Raw genomic sequence first — 14,967 nt, forward strand, 5'->3', positions numbered from 1 at the left:
GAGTCGCTTACTTTATTTTTTCCTTTGCGCTGCTACGTCCTTGTGCTTCTGGGCCATTTGTGAACTTCCTCTGCCGGATCAATAAAGGTACATTTCATCTAAATGTCTGTACATCGTACAGATGAGGGAAATTACAGAATCAATCCATTAGCTCATCTTCTAAACTTTCAGCCCTGCTCCCCGGACAGTGCCCCCTGTTGTTCATGTGTATTATGCGTCTTGCGTACATACGTTAATTTCTGAAGATGTTCTCGAGCCAACGCTGCAAAATGGATCCCGGTTGCACGAGGCAGCCGACGCCCACATGGGAGAGTGAAGTCAAAACAAGAACATCTCCGCTAACACTCAACTCTTGTTTTTTGTTTCCCCGAAAAATTTCATCAGAATGTTTTCAAACATATCGGTCGATCTTTTTCTTTTGGGTTTCGTAACATTGTGTAGTGTCGATATATTTTTGTATTACCACACCACCTCTACACTTTAAAAGAGGGGAAACGTTAAATGAGAGCAAGAGAGAAGAAAGTGTGTGACCAAGAAACAGACTTTTAGAATAACGACAAACTTTGGAGGTGCAGCGTGACTCTGGATCCTCGGATCTCACTCTCAGCTTCTCTGTAGCTTTTTATTTGTGGAGCAGATTCTTGGGAATCGTCGTGCGCAGCGTTCTTCTTCTTCCTTCAGTGCGTTTTCTGTCGGGGCAGCTCGCCACGTTAACACTACATCATCCTGCTAAAGAGATTTGTACCGTTTTATTTCCGCTTTGAACGGCATCTTAGAGCGCGGAGCTGCCACAGTAAAGTCAAGAAGACGAATGGAGGTTTATTATCACGTCTCCGGTTCTCTGCTGAGCTCGACTGCTTTTCGTTTTCCGAACAAAACAAATGACGGAGGCTGAACGTGACGAGTTTATTCATGAGACTTAAAGATAAATCACGAGGGGGAATAATGAAGCAGTGCAGTTGTTGCTTTGTTACAGTGGAACACAACTATTTAATCTATTGATACCAATTTCATATACACCATCGATTTAATCCACGTTTTTGTTTTTATCTTATTTGTTGAAATCCTCTCCACGTTGTGATAGCCGTCAATAATAAAATTGGACCAATCAGTTCAATTGGACCAAAGTCTTCTGTAAATCATGTGTTTCACTGTGATTTACGACTTTTTACAGGTGTGCACAAAAGCCTTTTACCACCAGGACTCACGTGCACCCCCCACGTTTGTAGTCAGGTTGGTTTCATTTCCTCCAACAGGAAAGTTATGTCCACTTCTTTGTTTGTCAGCAGCTTTATGCAAAAACGACTTAACAGAATTTCCCCCCTGTGATGTTTTGAAGTACATTGAACTCTGAGGTGTTGGTGATTAATAAGCCATGAACATTTGTGAACCAGTTGCATTTTACAACGAGTGGCCGGACAGCAGAGGGAGAGAGCTCCTGCAAGTTTGTGATGCTTTTCTACCTGAGTTTTAAAAACGAAATAGCGGTTCAATTAGGTGTAAATGTTTGTAATACATACACATATATATATATATATATAAATAAAAGATTAATGTTTAGTGGCAAAATGCACTTTGGTCCATTAGAAACATTTACTACTTTGCTGTCAAACAACACTTCTGTGTGGTTTGAATCATGGAATCTTGTATTTTCCCGGTTTCTTGGTGGGACCACCGATCGACAGGTTCCTCAGGGATCTGAACACGAGGCCGAGCGACGACCTGAGGGTTTTATTCTCATCACATCGACAGAGGAGCTGCAGCTGACAGAACACAGACTCTCTCAGGTTAAACAGCTCAACCACTGCTCAGCTCCGGCTCACACACAACTCCTCCTCTGCTGTTTCACTACATGTAGTACACAACTGGAACCACAGGGGACGCTGTTCAGACAAAGTTACACTGTCCTCACAAAGAGGAGCATGATGGTTTATTAATTTTTTAGTCATATTTTGAATTCTGTAATTTCAAACTTGACATTTTCTGTTGTATTTGTAAAGCTCTTGTTAATTTGAACACTAAATTGATAAATTGCTGTATAAATTGTATAATATATAATATAATATATATGATATATTGTAGAATATATATATTACTCCTTTGATTATGCATGAATTTATGAAATAATTAATTATATTGTGATTTAGTCTATTTTATGTTTTACTTTTAATCCTCATATTGTAATACTTCCATAACAAGTGTTGCTTCTTATTGATCCTCAAAGAACCTGTGAGATAATCGTCCCGAATCAGAATCTGTGATATTTATGTAAAAGGACAAAAACCACAGTTTAAGTTTTTATGTCACTATTTCTCTTTCAAACGAAAAATGTGAACATTGATAATCACACCAAACGTCATTGATGCTAAATGTGGGTTTTAACACAAACTGTCCAGCACAACAATCCAGAGCTTCGAGATTAGAGAAGACACACTGCCATCTGCTGGACTATTACTGTAGAGACACTGATATTAAACCAGACTGATCCTTCAGACGTTTAAATATTAAACATTAACGCTGTTTCACTTGTTTGACTCTTAAACTTTGGAGAACCTTGACTTTATAAAAAAAATTGTTTCAAATAAGAATCAGTCTGATGAACAGAATATCTTGATCAATGCTAATATTTAGTTTTGTTTGGGCTGATTGTCACTAGTGAATTAATAATTTAGTGTATTTTAATACAAGCCCATGTGGAGGACGCATCTACTGAACTGTTTTATAATTCGGTCACATGTTTTTAAAAGGTTTTCTCATCCCACCTCTGAGTTTTAATCCCATCAACAGTCTGAGTGGTTCTGAATCAGATTGAAATCTGCTGCTCTGACATCTGCTTTGTGTTTGGTCAGTAAACTCAGTTTTAATAATGAAATCTAAACCCCAATGTGAGGGACAGTAGTCGATCTTATCAGGTGCTTCCAGCTGGCGGAGGAGCTCGGGTCCAAACACGGCAGCTTCGATTCCAAGAAACCACTTCAGAGACCTGAGGCCTGTTTCAGAGCAGCTCAAACAAACATCTCAGTGACTCGGACTGTGGTGAATGAAAATAAGAAACGTCTCTGGTGCAGCTGCAGAAGATGAAAACTATAAATCAAACAAATACAGGTTCATAGATCTGCGATTGAAACCATGTAGTCTGACCTAAAGTCAATGGTGTTAGTTCTCAGAGGGGGTCTTGTGTCAAACTTTTGCTCATGAAATAACTCAACATGTAGTAAACTAAAATATAGAAAAATAGTCATGTATACATGTTATCCAGTAATCTATAGTATATAATATCTAAGATATAAACATCCACAGATCAGAGACTTAAAGCTTCAATTATGATTCATTCATGGCATTATAAAATATATTTGACATGCATATGAGAAAACAAACCAGAGTCAAATTGTTTCTTTTAATTTGTTTTGTTTTTTATCGCCACCTCGTCAGTTTGAACATGATCCATTGTTTACAAGCAGCTGAACTCACATTCAGGCTTTAACCGTTTAGAACAGCGACCAGTTTGAAACTCCACCCGAGCCGTTTCCACCCAGCTTCAGAATCGGGGCTTTTCAGTCAAATTAAATAAATCACAATACAAAAAGAAAATGAGACGGCATAAAGAATAAGACTTTTTAAAACAGGACTTGCTTTGGTGGCTCCTTTGGCAGCGGCGCTCGTCTTAAAGCCGGGAACACGCCCTGCGTCACCGAGCGAGTTCCAGAGCGTGTCCCAGCTAAGTGCTAACACAGGGCAGTGTTGATGTGAGCGCACAACAGAATTAAACTGTTGCACAATAAACTGTTTGCCTCAAGATTCAGAAGAAAATGCAGCGTTTCTCCTCGAGCCCCAGCGGCGAGATGGAGGCAAGAGTCCAGCTAGAAAATCATTAGGGTTTAATTGATTCCATAAACGAAGAGGGAATGACATGAACGAGAGGAATTCTCTTTAAGAACGTCACAGTAGCACGAGACGGTGTTTCAGAAGAGTGTTGATGAGGAGGAGGAGACTGAAGATATCAGTGAGTGATGGCGTGTCGGAGGAAGTTGGCTGCTGCTCTGAACAAAAGACGTGCACGGTGTCCTGCGTCTTCTGGGTCCCGTCCACACAACTACTGACTGGAAGCTTGGGGTTGATGCAGGTTCACGTTTCAGAACATGTCGTAGATTCAATCTTCAGCCACGTCGGACCACTTGATGCAAACTTATCTGAAAATGCTAAATACTTTTAAGCACTTGGTATGGAGGCCGTTTTAAAAACAGAAAACCGTCTGTTTCCCTGAAAAGTCGACATTTGTCCGAAACCCAAGCGTTACCCAGAGTGCAACAGGCCAAAACAGTCAGTGCTCCTATCCACCAAACACCAACACCCTTCTAGCCACACCTCCTCCTGTCTGCTCCCCAGCCGGGCCGGCGGGCTCAGTAGCGGTAGTGGTCTGGTTTGAAGGGCCCCTCCGTGGGCAGACCCAGGTACTTGGCCTGCTTGCCTGACAGCTTGGTCAGCTTCACTCCCAGTTTGTCCAAGTGAGCGGCTGCGACCTGCTCGTCCAACTGGTGGGAAACAAGAGAACAGATCCTGTTAAATGAAACCTGGAAACACTTTCATATTTTAAAAACATTTCTCTACGTCTGTTTCCTCTGCAAAGCACGTGAAGCTACGCAAAATGTACGTTATCATTTCATGGGCCAAGAAATAACTCATTTAGATTTGGTTAAAGGGCAAATGCCGTTATTTTAACTTCGGCAGAAATGTTTGACAGTTTCACAGATTTCTCTACGACTGATATCTTTGAGTTTGAGACATTTACTGCAGCCTGATTGAATTCAACAGGAGTTGGCCGGGGTATTTAGTTTGGTAGTCTATATTTAGAGCTGCAAAATATGTTTACAGTCGTCTTGTCATGTGAAAGATGTCGAAATTAAACTATTTGCATCTTTCCATGTTAAGTGGCTCATCACACAGACGAAACTAAAACATCGTGTTGGGTGTGTTCTGACCTTCTTGGGGAGGAAGTAAACTCCCAGAGGATATTTGGCGGTGTTTGTCCACAACTCGATCTGAGCCAGCACCTACAGGAGAGGACAGACGGGGACACTCACATGTTCAGTGGAGCTGCATCAACTTTGTCATCAATATGTTGAGGTTGCAAACTGAAATCTTGATTATCAACCAAAACAAAAAGTAGTTCTAAAGTTAAGAATATTCCCTCAGTGCCACCTCCTCCTTTCATAGAAACTCACCTGGTTGGTGAAGGAGTTGCTCATGACGAAGGACGGGTGTCCCATGGCACAGCCCAGGTTGACCAGTCGACCCTCGGCCAGGACGATGATGTGACGTCCGCTCTTCATCCTATAACGATCAACCTGAGGAAGAGGAGGAAGATGAGACACACTGAAGGGACAGAACAAGAATCAACCGGTTCAGGGTGGTCCTACCTGTGGCTTGATGTTGATCTTCTCTGCTGCGTTCTTGATGAGCCAGCCCATGTCGATCTCACAGTCAAAGTGTCCGATGTTGCAGACGATGGCGTCGTCCTTCATGTTCTCAAAGTGTCTGAGGGAAACACACGACACATATACAACTTCACACGGGGCAAACATGGATGTGACACAAGAATTCAGTCCTGCATCAAGTCTCTCCAACTGAAACATGAGCTTTGCCTGAACTTACTCTCCCAAGATGATGTCCTCGCAGCCTGTGGTGGTGACGAAGATGTTTCCTTCCTTACAAGCTTCCTCCATGGTGGTGACTTCATAACCTGCAGAGACACGAGGAGAAGACATGACATCAATATTTGTCTGGTTGACAGACGACGGCTCCACCACACGATAATTACATCAAAGACTCGGGATCTGCGATAGTCGGTTTATTTTTTGCAGTGGGAGGAAGTAGAAGAGTCGGCTGCTCCACCTCTTCCCTGAACAACAGAGGATTTGTTGTTGTGAACGCGTCTGTGCAGAAAACTTCCCTCTGTGTTGTGCATGTGTGAAAGAAACTCTTAATAAACTCTGCAGCCAATTCTCCAGATTTCACCCAGAAGCCATGTTTGAAAACGGCTGAAGAGTTCACATTTAGATTTGTAACATCTGACAGCGGCTTAGTTTAGACTTCAGAGCAAATCTTAATCCCCAATCTGATAGAAAAGTCCATCCACAGCTGCCTTCTCCCCTTGATTCAAATTCAGTGATGCTGTAACTTCAGTGTTGTCCGTCATCACTCACCCTCCATGGCAGCCTGCAGGGCATTGATGGGGTCGATCTCCGTCACGATGACTCTCGCTCCGAAGCCGCGCAGCGCCTGGACGCAGCCCTTACCCACGTCTCCGTAACCGGCCACGACAGCCACTTTGCCGGCGATCATCACGTCTGTGGCACGCTTGATACCGTCGATCAGACTTTCCCTGCAGCCGTACAGGTTGTCGAACTTGCTCTGCAGGAGAGAGACGGAACACAATTTGTTATTCCTCCCGACAGAGCAGAGGAGAGACAGATCTTTATCATTTTATTCCACTAAATACAAGTCAGCCGAAGAAAAGAAGATGAATTCATTTCTGTTGCATGTCGTCGTAGTCATGAGACCTGATGCAGCTGAAGAGGATTCGAACTCGAGGCCGTTACCTTTGTGACGGAGTCGTTGACATTGATGGCGGGGATCTTCAGCTCGCCATTCTTCATCATCTTGTACAAGTTGTGAACACCTGTAGTGGTCTCCTCCGACACGCCGCGGATACCTGAGAAGACAGGGTCACAAAATTAGGACCATGTACATGACTGATGCTGCACTACAAGTTACGAGCAGGTGGTGGTGGGAGGGGGGGGTAACACCTCAAGGGACAGGAAATAAAAATAAGAATCATGCATCTATGCTTAAATGTTCAAATGTATTAATATGATCCATGAAAGAGTTTTGAATTTAAAAAATCTTCCCCCTTCATTGACATGTTGGAAAAGGGACCCAAAGGAAACAGCTCAGAGATAAACTCAGAAAGACCCAGTGTAAAATTGTGCGTTAGCGTGTTTCTAGAACCCGACCTGCCAGCAGCTTGGGGTACTTCTGGTGGACCAGGTTGGTCAGGTCTCCTCCGTCATCCAGGATCATGTTCAGGGGCTGACCATCCTTGAAGTACAGAGTCTGCTCGATGCACCACATGTACTCCTCGTCAGTCTCACCTTTCCAAGCGAACACTGCAGACACAGGGACACTGGTTGGTTTGTTTCCATTTAGAGTCGGTGGGTGAATATAAATCGGCGCTGATGGGAATCGCACCGGGGCCATGTCCACACCAATAGCTTCAAAACAACCAGCGTCTTCTGCACACCTCCACTTTCAGGTTTCAGTGACGAGTTCTACAGACAAGTGAATATTAAACACAGGAGGAGAGAGTTACCTGGAATGCCGGCCTTGGCGATGGCGGCAGCAGCGTGATCCTGGGTGGAGAAGATGTTGCAGCTCGACCACTGAACCTGTGGGAGGAAGGAAGGGACACGCATGTGAAAAAGAACATAACCAGTGTAGACTGGGAAACTGACACAGCAGAGATTAGTCATGTGTCATGTTTTAGAATCCAAGAAAACTTATCTAAAAAGAAATGATGATATCCAGTCTCACATCAGCAGTTTCTATGCAGATCACTTTCACAGGTTTAACAGTTGCAGCTGTTTGTGTGTGAGTTAAACATGGTGAGTAGATCTGACTCCTCTGATGTAGAACACCACCCGACTCAAGGGGAAGGAAATCATTCAGCTCAAAGTGATATGAATAATAGTATTTGTCTAGTTTAACAGATTAACAGAGTCTGCTAGAGCTGCAGAGTGTCACCACTACAGAGAGAGGAGAGGTAGAATGAGAGCAGGTTGTTTTTCTGTGTTTGTTCTCAGGCTGCAGGCTCCTGCAGGAACAGACCAGTCCTGGTTACAGATAAAACCAACATGCAACCCAGTGGCCTTGAGACAAAGTCCCAGACGCACTGAAACAGTTTGTACATATTAATGGATCAATAAACTCCTTCCCTTTCAAATGCTGCTGCAAGTCCACAAACTGGAACTTACAAGAGCAGCTCCAGGTAAAAAGTATCCACAAAAAAAACAAATCCTGTTATTGAAGAATATATATCTAATCTACAATCAAATAACCAGGTCCTGTTGCTCATGAAATTATTTCACTGACTGGACAATGAACAACCAACATCACTGGATTTCAGTGGAGACAAAGTCCCCTCTCATCTTTGTTTAAGAGAAACAAGGACCAATTAAAAGACAGATTATCTTAAGTTATAAGCGATTGGTAGAAGAAGCTTTAAAAGCCGCCTGAAGCTTTTACCTCAGCTCCGAGGTCGATGAGGGTCTCGATGAGCACGGCGGTCTGCAGGGTCATGTGGAGGCAGCCGGCGATGCGGGCGCCCTTCAGGGGCTTGGTCTGACCGTACAGCTCCTTCATCTTCATGAGACCAGGCATCTCATTCTCTGCAATATCAATGGCCTTACGTCCCCATTCGGCCAGGGTGATATCGGCTAGAAGAGAGATGGTACAGTTTAGATAAACATCCTCTAATAACCATCGTTATATATAAATTCACACATCGGTAATAAAAGGTTTGTAAAAAGGTTATGACAAAAGCCCGTCCTGCCCATGATCAGGTGAGTTTGGCTGAATAGAGACGTAGAACAGTAGGAACAGCAGGATCAGCACTGCAGCGTCTAAACCAGGCTGATATTCAGCAGCTGGTCCCTTTCACCCACTAATCTCATTCTGTGCACTTTAAAATGGAGATGATCACGATACAGAAAGAGGCTTTGTGATCCAACAGGCAGGGAGGCCCTCTCGTTTTAGGCTGCAAGTTAAAACTCAGGGTAACAGGGTGAAGTCCTGAACTACGACCCCCCCCCACCCCGCCTCCACCACTAGAGCAGCTGCAGCCTGTTCAAACACACCTCCACCAGTCTGACCGCTCTAAACCAGCACTGGGCTGATTGAACATCCACAGAGAGGATTATGAGCTGAAGTTCACACCGCGGTCAAAGCTGTGACGAGAGGCAAACTTCTTTAGATTGTTCAGAGGCTAAAATAACAAATTCATCTAGAATACATAATTAGTTTAACATTAATTTTGATATAGAAGACCAAGAACTAGAGGTAAACTTGTACAAGTCACCCTCTAATCTTTTACTGGTTTGTAACACCAGATTTCTTTTGTCTGACAGACAGTCCAGAGACATTATTATTATGATATCCACATATCGTATATTATCAGATAAAACCAACATGACTTTCCATTCCAAGTTCTTTGAAAAATAACAAACCCAGTTAATTGCTCAGGAAATTCTTCTCAATTAAGTGATTGATTTGACCAGAATGCCAATTATTTCCTGTTAATTGATTTCTTCCGTTATAAAATATACAAAGAGTAAAAAGGGAATTTCTATAAAATGCAGCATTGATAATTTGTCCCGTCAACACCTGCTGCAAACTCAATAACTTGGGAAATCCTTTTCACACGTTAGAGCCTGAAATAAATAAATGATCATAATGTGATGTTCTGATCCGTCGGGCCTGATTGATCCCGACAGTCCTCGAGATGACCAGTGAAGAACGTGGACTTTGCCCTGAAGCTGTTTGTTAATGGACATTGTGCAACTGGGCGGCTTCTAAACCAGCTCTGGTCTAACCCAGACCAGACCAGGAGGTCTCATGTTTAGATAATGAGTTATTACTTAAGATAAATATAATTTATATCCCATATTTTCCACACGTTTTCTGACATGTCCACTTTGTACATTTTGTTTCTTTCAGGTGGATTATAGATTTCTCGACGCAAAGCTGCTGCCACACGTTCTTTATTTTAATAATCTGGTTTATTAAGAAGGATAACAACACTTCAGATTTGCATATTAAGAAATGTAATTTTATGAACTTTATATAAAAGCACACGCGCACCACGTGTAGTCGCAGCCCTGCTCCGGTGTGAAGTTACGTTCAGCGCCTGTTTCAGTCACTCACGCGGATCTGGGGGCGCGGTGCATCACGGGACTTTGTAGTTTACCAACACGGATCCAAGCCGAGGTTCGCTGCGCAATAAAACTACAAGTCCCAGAGGCGGCGGGAGGACACTGGCGTTCAAGCGCTCGGCAGCTAGCGACACTTCCACATGCCGATTCATTCTGACGTTTGAAAAACCTGCGAACTACAAAAGCACGTCCAGTGGGGAAATCCACGCGTTGCTTGCCTTTTTTAACGAAAGTGCTAACACGACGTGCTAACTAGCTTAACCGCACAACAACAACAGTGTTTCTTTACATGACGCTAGCAAGTGAGCAGCAGCTAAACCGGACGCGAGCTAACGGTATGAAGCCGGGACGCGACATGACGCTGTGTGCATTCGCTTTCATTCAGGCTGCGTGCGGAGAAGCTTTCCGGGTTTAAGCCGGCGCACGCTACCACACTGTTAGCATGCTAGCTAGCAACGCGCCATCTTGTTATAAAAGGACTTTAACAACAGATAAATAACAAAACTACTGACCAACTTTGAAGGCTAGTTTCTCAGACATGTTGGTTGGTCGGTGGCTCGGACCCGGGTGGCGCTGCAGAGACCTGAACGACGGACGGAGACAGAGAAGGAGGGTCGGCAACGTGACGGCTTCGCTTTTATACCCACGAGCCGAAGTTTAACCGACGAACCTAGCAGCCGACTCTGCGTTCCCATTGGCTGCGGGGGATCCCCGCCCCGCGCACGAGGGATCTGATTGGACGAGCTGGGGTACGGTGTGGGCGGGCCCAACCAAATGACAGGTCTTTAGTTTTGGAGCAAGTTGAGGAAAAAACAGATGTGGAGTCAGATGTTTGTGAAACACAGACAGATGTTCTATTACGTTTTTATTATTGTTTCGCAGTGGTGTATAAAGTACTTGAAAGCCATACTTGAGTAAAGTACAGATATGTTACCTGGAAGGGACTCCGGTAAAAGTAAAAGTCACCCGTCAGAGAATCACTTGAGTAAAAGTAAAAGTAGCTCATATTAAATCGAATTAAATTTCAAAAGTATCTGGTGTTGAAATGTACTCAAGTATCAAAAGTAAAAGGACAAACATTTTAAATGCAAAGTGCTTATTATAGTAGGCCTACACAGACACAAAACCCCAAATTGTTCTCTTCAGGACTTATTTAAACTGTCTGCAAAATTATAACAACAATATACATGTAATGTATAATTTTACAAATTGGGAACCCCAGATGCTGAGGTTCAAATAGTACTGGACTAGTGCATCTGAACTTCAAGTGCCTCTTGTGTCTACCTGAGAACACTAATAGACCACAGTATAACCACTAAATGTAATTTAGATATTTACAAAGTGTAATTCTGTAAATATCACTAAACAATGGAGCTTTCATCAGTAGCAGGAATGATACACAATGCCCCTTATGATAACTCAACAAAGGGAAACAAGTTATAGTACACAAAATAAGATAGTCTCTCTTTTGTTAACAGCCCGCACAGCGCCAGTACAGAGAAGAAACAAATGGAAATGTTTTACCTGTGACTTTCTGTTCTTAAATGATTCACACGTAGGTTCCACATATGGCAACATCGGAATTTACTCGGACAAGCCTTTCGAAAATTCAATCCATATTCTGATATGTTCAGTGGATCGAGGCAGGACTTGTGTGCAAGAACACAAAGTAGGGAGATAAGTGCATGTATGGAATTTTATTTACACAATCAGGAGCTTACCAAGCAAATGTTCAAAACCTAAATTGGCCACAAAACCGAGAGTGCTGACAGGCTGGTAAGTTCAGATACAACCAAAGATCCTGAGTACAAGGGGGCTGTAAGGTTCTATCAGGTAGGCAGGCAGGTAAGACTGGGGAGAGCGTGGCCTAGGGGATAGAGCGGGTGCTCTGCAACAAGAAGGTTGCCGGTTCGAATCCCACTCTATCCCATCTGCATGCCTAAGTGTCCATGGCAAGATACTGAACCCCTAGATGGCCCCTCATAAAATGATGAGTGTTCTTAAAATGTAAGTCGCTTTGGATAAAAGCATGACATGTAATGTAATGTAAGACAGATACAGAAACAGACCTACAAAAAGGTCAGCCCAAAGGTCAGGCCTGTTGCAGGCCCAGCTTAAACACCTCGAGTATATTTGGTTACTCCTCAAATGTGTTTGTCTTCTCCCGGAGATCCTGGACGTGCTCTGTTATACAAGCAGTAAGAAAATATTTTAAACAATACCCTATTGTCATTTCTTTATATATACGAAGTAGAAAGTACAGATATTTGTGTTCAAATGTAGTGAGTAAAAGTAAAAAGTCGTCAGGAAAAATCAGTACTCAAGTAAAGTACAGATATGTGAAAAATCTTCTTTAGTACAGTAACGAAGTATTTCTACTTCGCTACTTCCGACCACTGCTAATACAACACATACAGTCAGATATTGTACATTACATCAGGTATTACTTCCACTATTGTTTTTGCTGCTTTTTAATGTATGACAAGTTCTATCTTATCTAAATATTATTATCCAACATATATTATACACTTAAAAGACATTCTATTGGAACAGGTTGGTTGGTAATATAAATATATAACAGATGTGTAGTCAGATGTTTCTAAAATAAAATTAGAGTAAGTTTATAATGGCAAATGTTCTATTATGTTTTTTTATAGTGTTTATTATTGTAGATTACATTAGGTATTTTTTCCACTATATATACAAATATCTGTTTATAATTCATGTGCATTATACAAACCAACTAACTGTTTAACAAACCTATGATTTAAACACTATGGCCAGTAATACAAATAATAATAGTATAAAGATTAAAAACACTACACCAGATAAAAACTTCTGCAAAAATACTGAACTGTATATTTAATTCTCCTTTTTGAAATTCTATTCCACACATATCCTGTGTACTTTTAAATTGTATAAATGTTGAACTGTGACTTGTTCCTTGCACATGCAACTGCATTGTTGAACAAACAGTACAAAGTGTATTCTTGTATATGCACAATCTACAGAAGGGTTCACCGGAACATAATGTGACACATTGGTTAAATAGAAAGCTGCTGAATTACAAACTACAAAAAAGATATGACTCTCTTGCAACTGAAGCCAAACCTGGTTTGAATCCTGGTTTGACCCCCGCACAGAGAGTGTTTTGTAATACTGGACCCACAAGTGTTTAATGAGTAAAACTACGCTGTGCTCTGCTTCGAAGTGTTGAGGAATTTAAAAAGGACACCGGGATGTTCAAAACATAGGAAACAGGGAAGAACAGATAAAGCATATTCAGTATTTCAAACCAGAGTAGGGATCACAACCTGTACAAATAAAATTAATGTAAATGTAACGACAATACATTCTAAATGCAACAGGTCATTAATAAATGCAGCAATAAAAAGCAACATAGTGTAAAAAATACTATGTGTTGTCTTATATGTTCATGTTAATGCGTGAAGCCACAGTACTGAGCACAGCTGCTGCCCTTCTCTTAACTCTATCACGGCCTTGGTCTCAGACTCAATGAGAGTAAAGGTCCTCACACACAAGCCTCCACAAACAATTCTGACATTTTAATATTTAAATACAGAAGATCAGTAGCAGGAGGAGTGGACAGCTGCTCCCTGAGAAGATGTGTATGTAAACCAAATTACATGAAATATTATGGAATATGACAAGTTTGTTTTTTAGCTGTATCTTAAGGTTGAGCTTAAATGTTAGATAATAACTATTATTAATAAATGAACAGCTAAATGTATATTCCAGTAGTTGGAGGCCCAAACCTTTTATACTTGTACTGCACTGCTCCCTCTGGTAATCTCCTATGTGGCCCCACAGCTACTCTCCTTCTGCACTATAAACTAACTCAGTGATGGGGGCCATGAAAAAGATGAGGTAGGTATCAGCAAAATATTTAAATCAAGTATTTATATATTTGTACCATGTTGCAGTAATGATATCTCCTGGCCTCGAGTGTTTTAAAGCTTGTCCTGGGTCTCTGTCGGTCTCAGAGACCTTGTGATTGATTGTGAGCAGCTCCTGAAACAATATGTGGGAGAAGATCGTGGTGTGAGAAGCTTGGCTGCCTCAGTTATTTAGTGTGTGAGGTTTATTTGATAGCACCTTTTTAATCATGTGTTTGAATTCCAAGATATTTAAAATCATACACCACCATAAGCTTTTGTCCTTTGACTCAAATATTCTGTGGTCAGGTTTTCCAGAGTTTATCTGCAGCTGATGTCAGGGGTCAGGGGTCAGGGACATTCATTTATTAATTTAGTGCTTTAATCACAGGTTGCAGTTCAAAATGGTGATTATTCAATGATAGAACACTCACTTACATGACGCCTTCAACCAGCGGCATCAAAACCAATATAAAAGATTATGCACAGTGCTACTGGATGACATGAATATCTCCGTACAGCAGAGAAATGAAAGTCTGGGGTGAATAACAGGCGAGAAACCCCGGGACTGAGTGACAGCCTCATGTTGAAGAGGCTGAACTCTGCTCACTGGCAGAAATTCAACACTGCAGCTAATTTAAGAACATGTTTCAAACCGTCTTGGTCCGGACAACAGCGGGTTGTCGACTCAGCAGTCTGACGGGTGCTGGGTTCGAGTCTCACACTCTGGAGGGAGGTGGACTCAAGTGTTCATAGAACATGTGCAGGAAACCTGTCATTGTCATTTGTTTTCAGATTTGAAACATTTTAATTAAATTTAAATTCTCAAGTTGAATTATTTTGCCAAACTCCTGCTGTGTATTAATTATTTAAGCCTTTTTTTATCTCACGTATTTAATGAATCCACAATCAATCACTCAGGAACTTCCTCCGCCAAGGCCGAACAATCCTACACGATTGTTCAGCTTTGTGCTAGAAACATAATTGGAAGAAGAAAGTGGTCTGATAACCTTAATGAAGTTTTTTTTAACAGACACATAATCCTAAACTGTGAAAAGTCAAGATCTGTGAACTTAAATATTCAC

General features: G+C 41.9%; 1 protein-coding gene across 1 annotated transcript; it reads right to left on the minus strand.

The window, feature by feature from the left end:
• Nucleotides 1-3,383: 3,383 nt before the first annotated feature.
• ahcy (adenosylhomocysteinase) lies at nucleotides 3,384-10,644 on the minus strand. The gene is made up of 11 exons (XM_062409137.1): nucleotides 10,499-10,644; nucleotides 8,302-8,492; nucleotides 7,370-7,445; nucleotides 7,014-7,166; nucleotides 6,600-6,712; nucleotides 6,204-6,411; nucleotides 5,653-5,740; nucleotides 5,418-5,535; nucleotides 5,223-5,345; nucleotides 4,980-5,051; nucleotides 3,384-4,532 (listed from the first exon to the last, which is right to left on the minus strand). The coding sequence occupies exons 1-11, from the start codon at nucleotides 10,524-10,526 to the stop codon at nucleotides 4,401-4,403; spliced, it is 1,302 nt and encodes a 433-aa protein (XP_062265121.1). The 5' UTR covers nucleotides 10,527-10,644; the 3' UTR covers nucleotides 3,384-4,400.
• Between the last annotated feature and the right edge of the window lie 4,323 nt (nucleotides 10,645-14,967).

This window comes from Platichthys flesus, chromosome 2, assembly GCF_949316205.1.
Source record: "Platichthys flesus chromosome 2, fPlaFle2.1, whole genome shotgun sequence".
NCBI lineage: Eukaryota > Metazoa > Chordata > Actinopteri > Pleuronectiformes > Pleuronectidae > Platichthys > Platichthys flesus.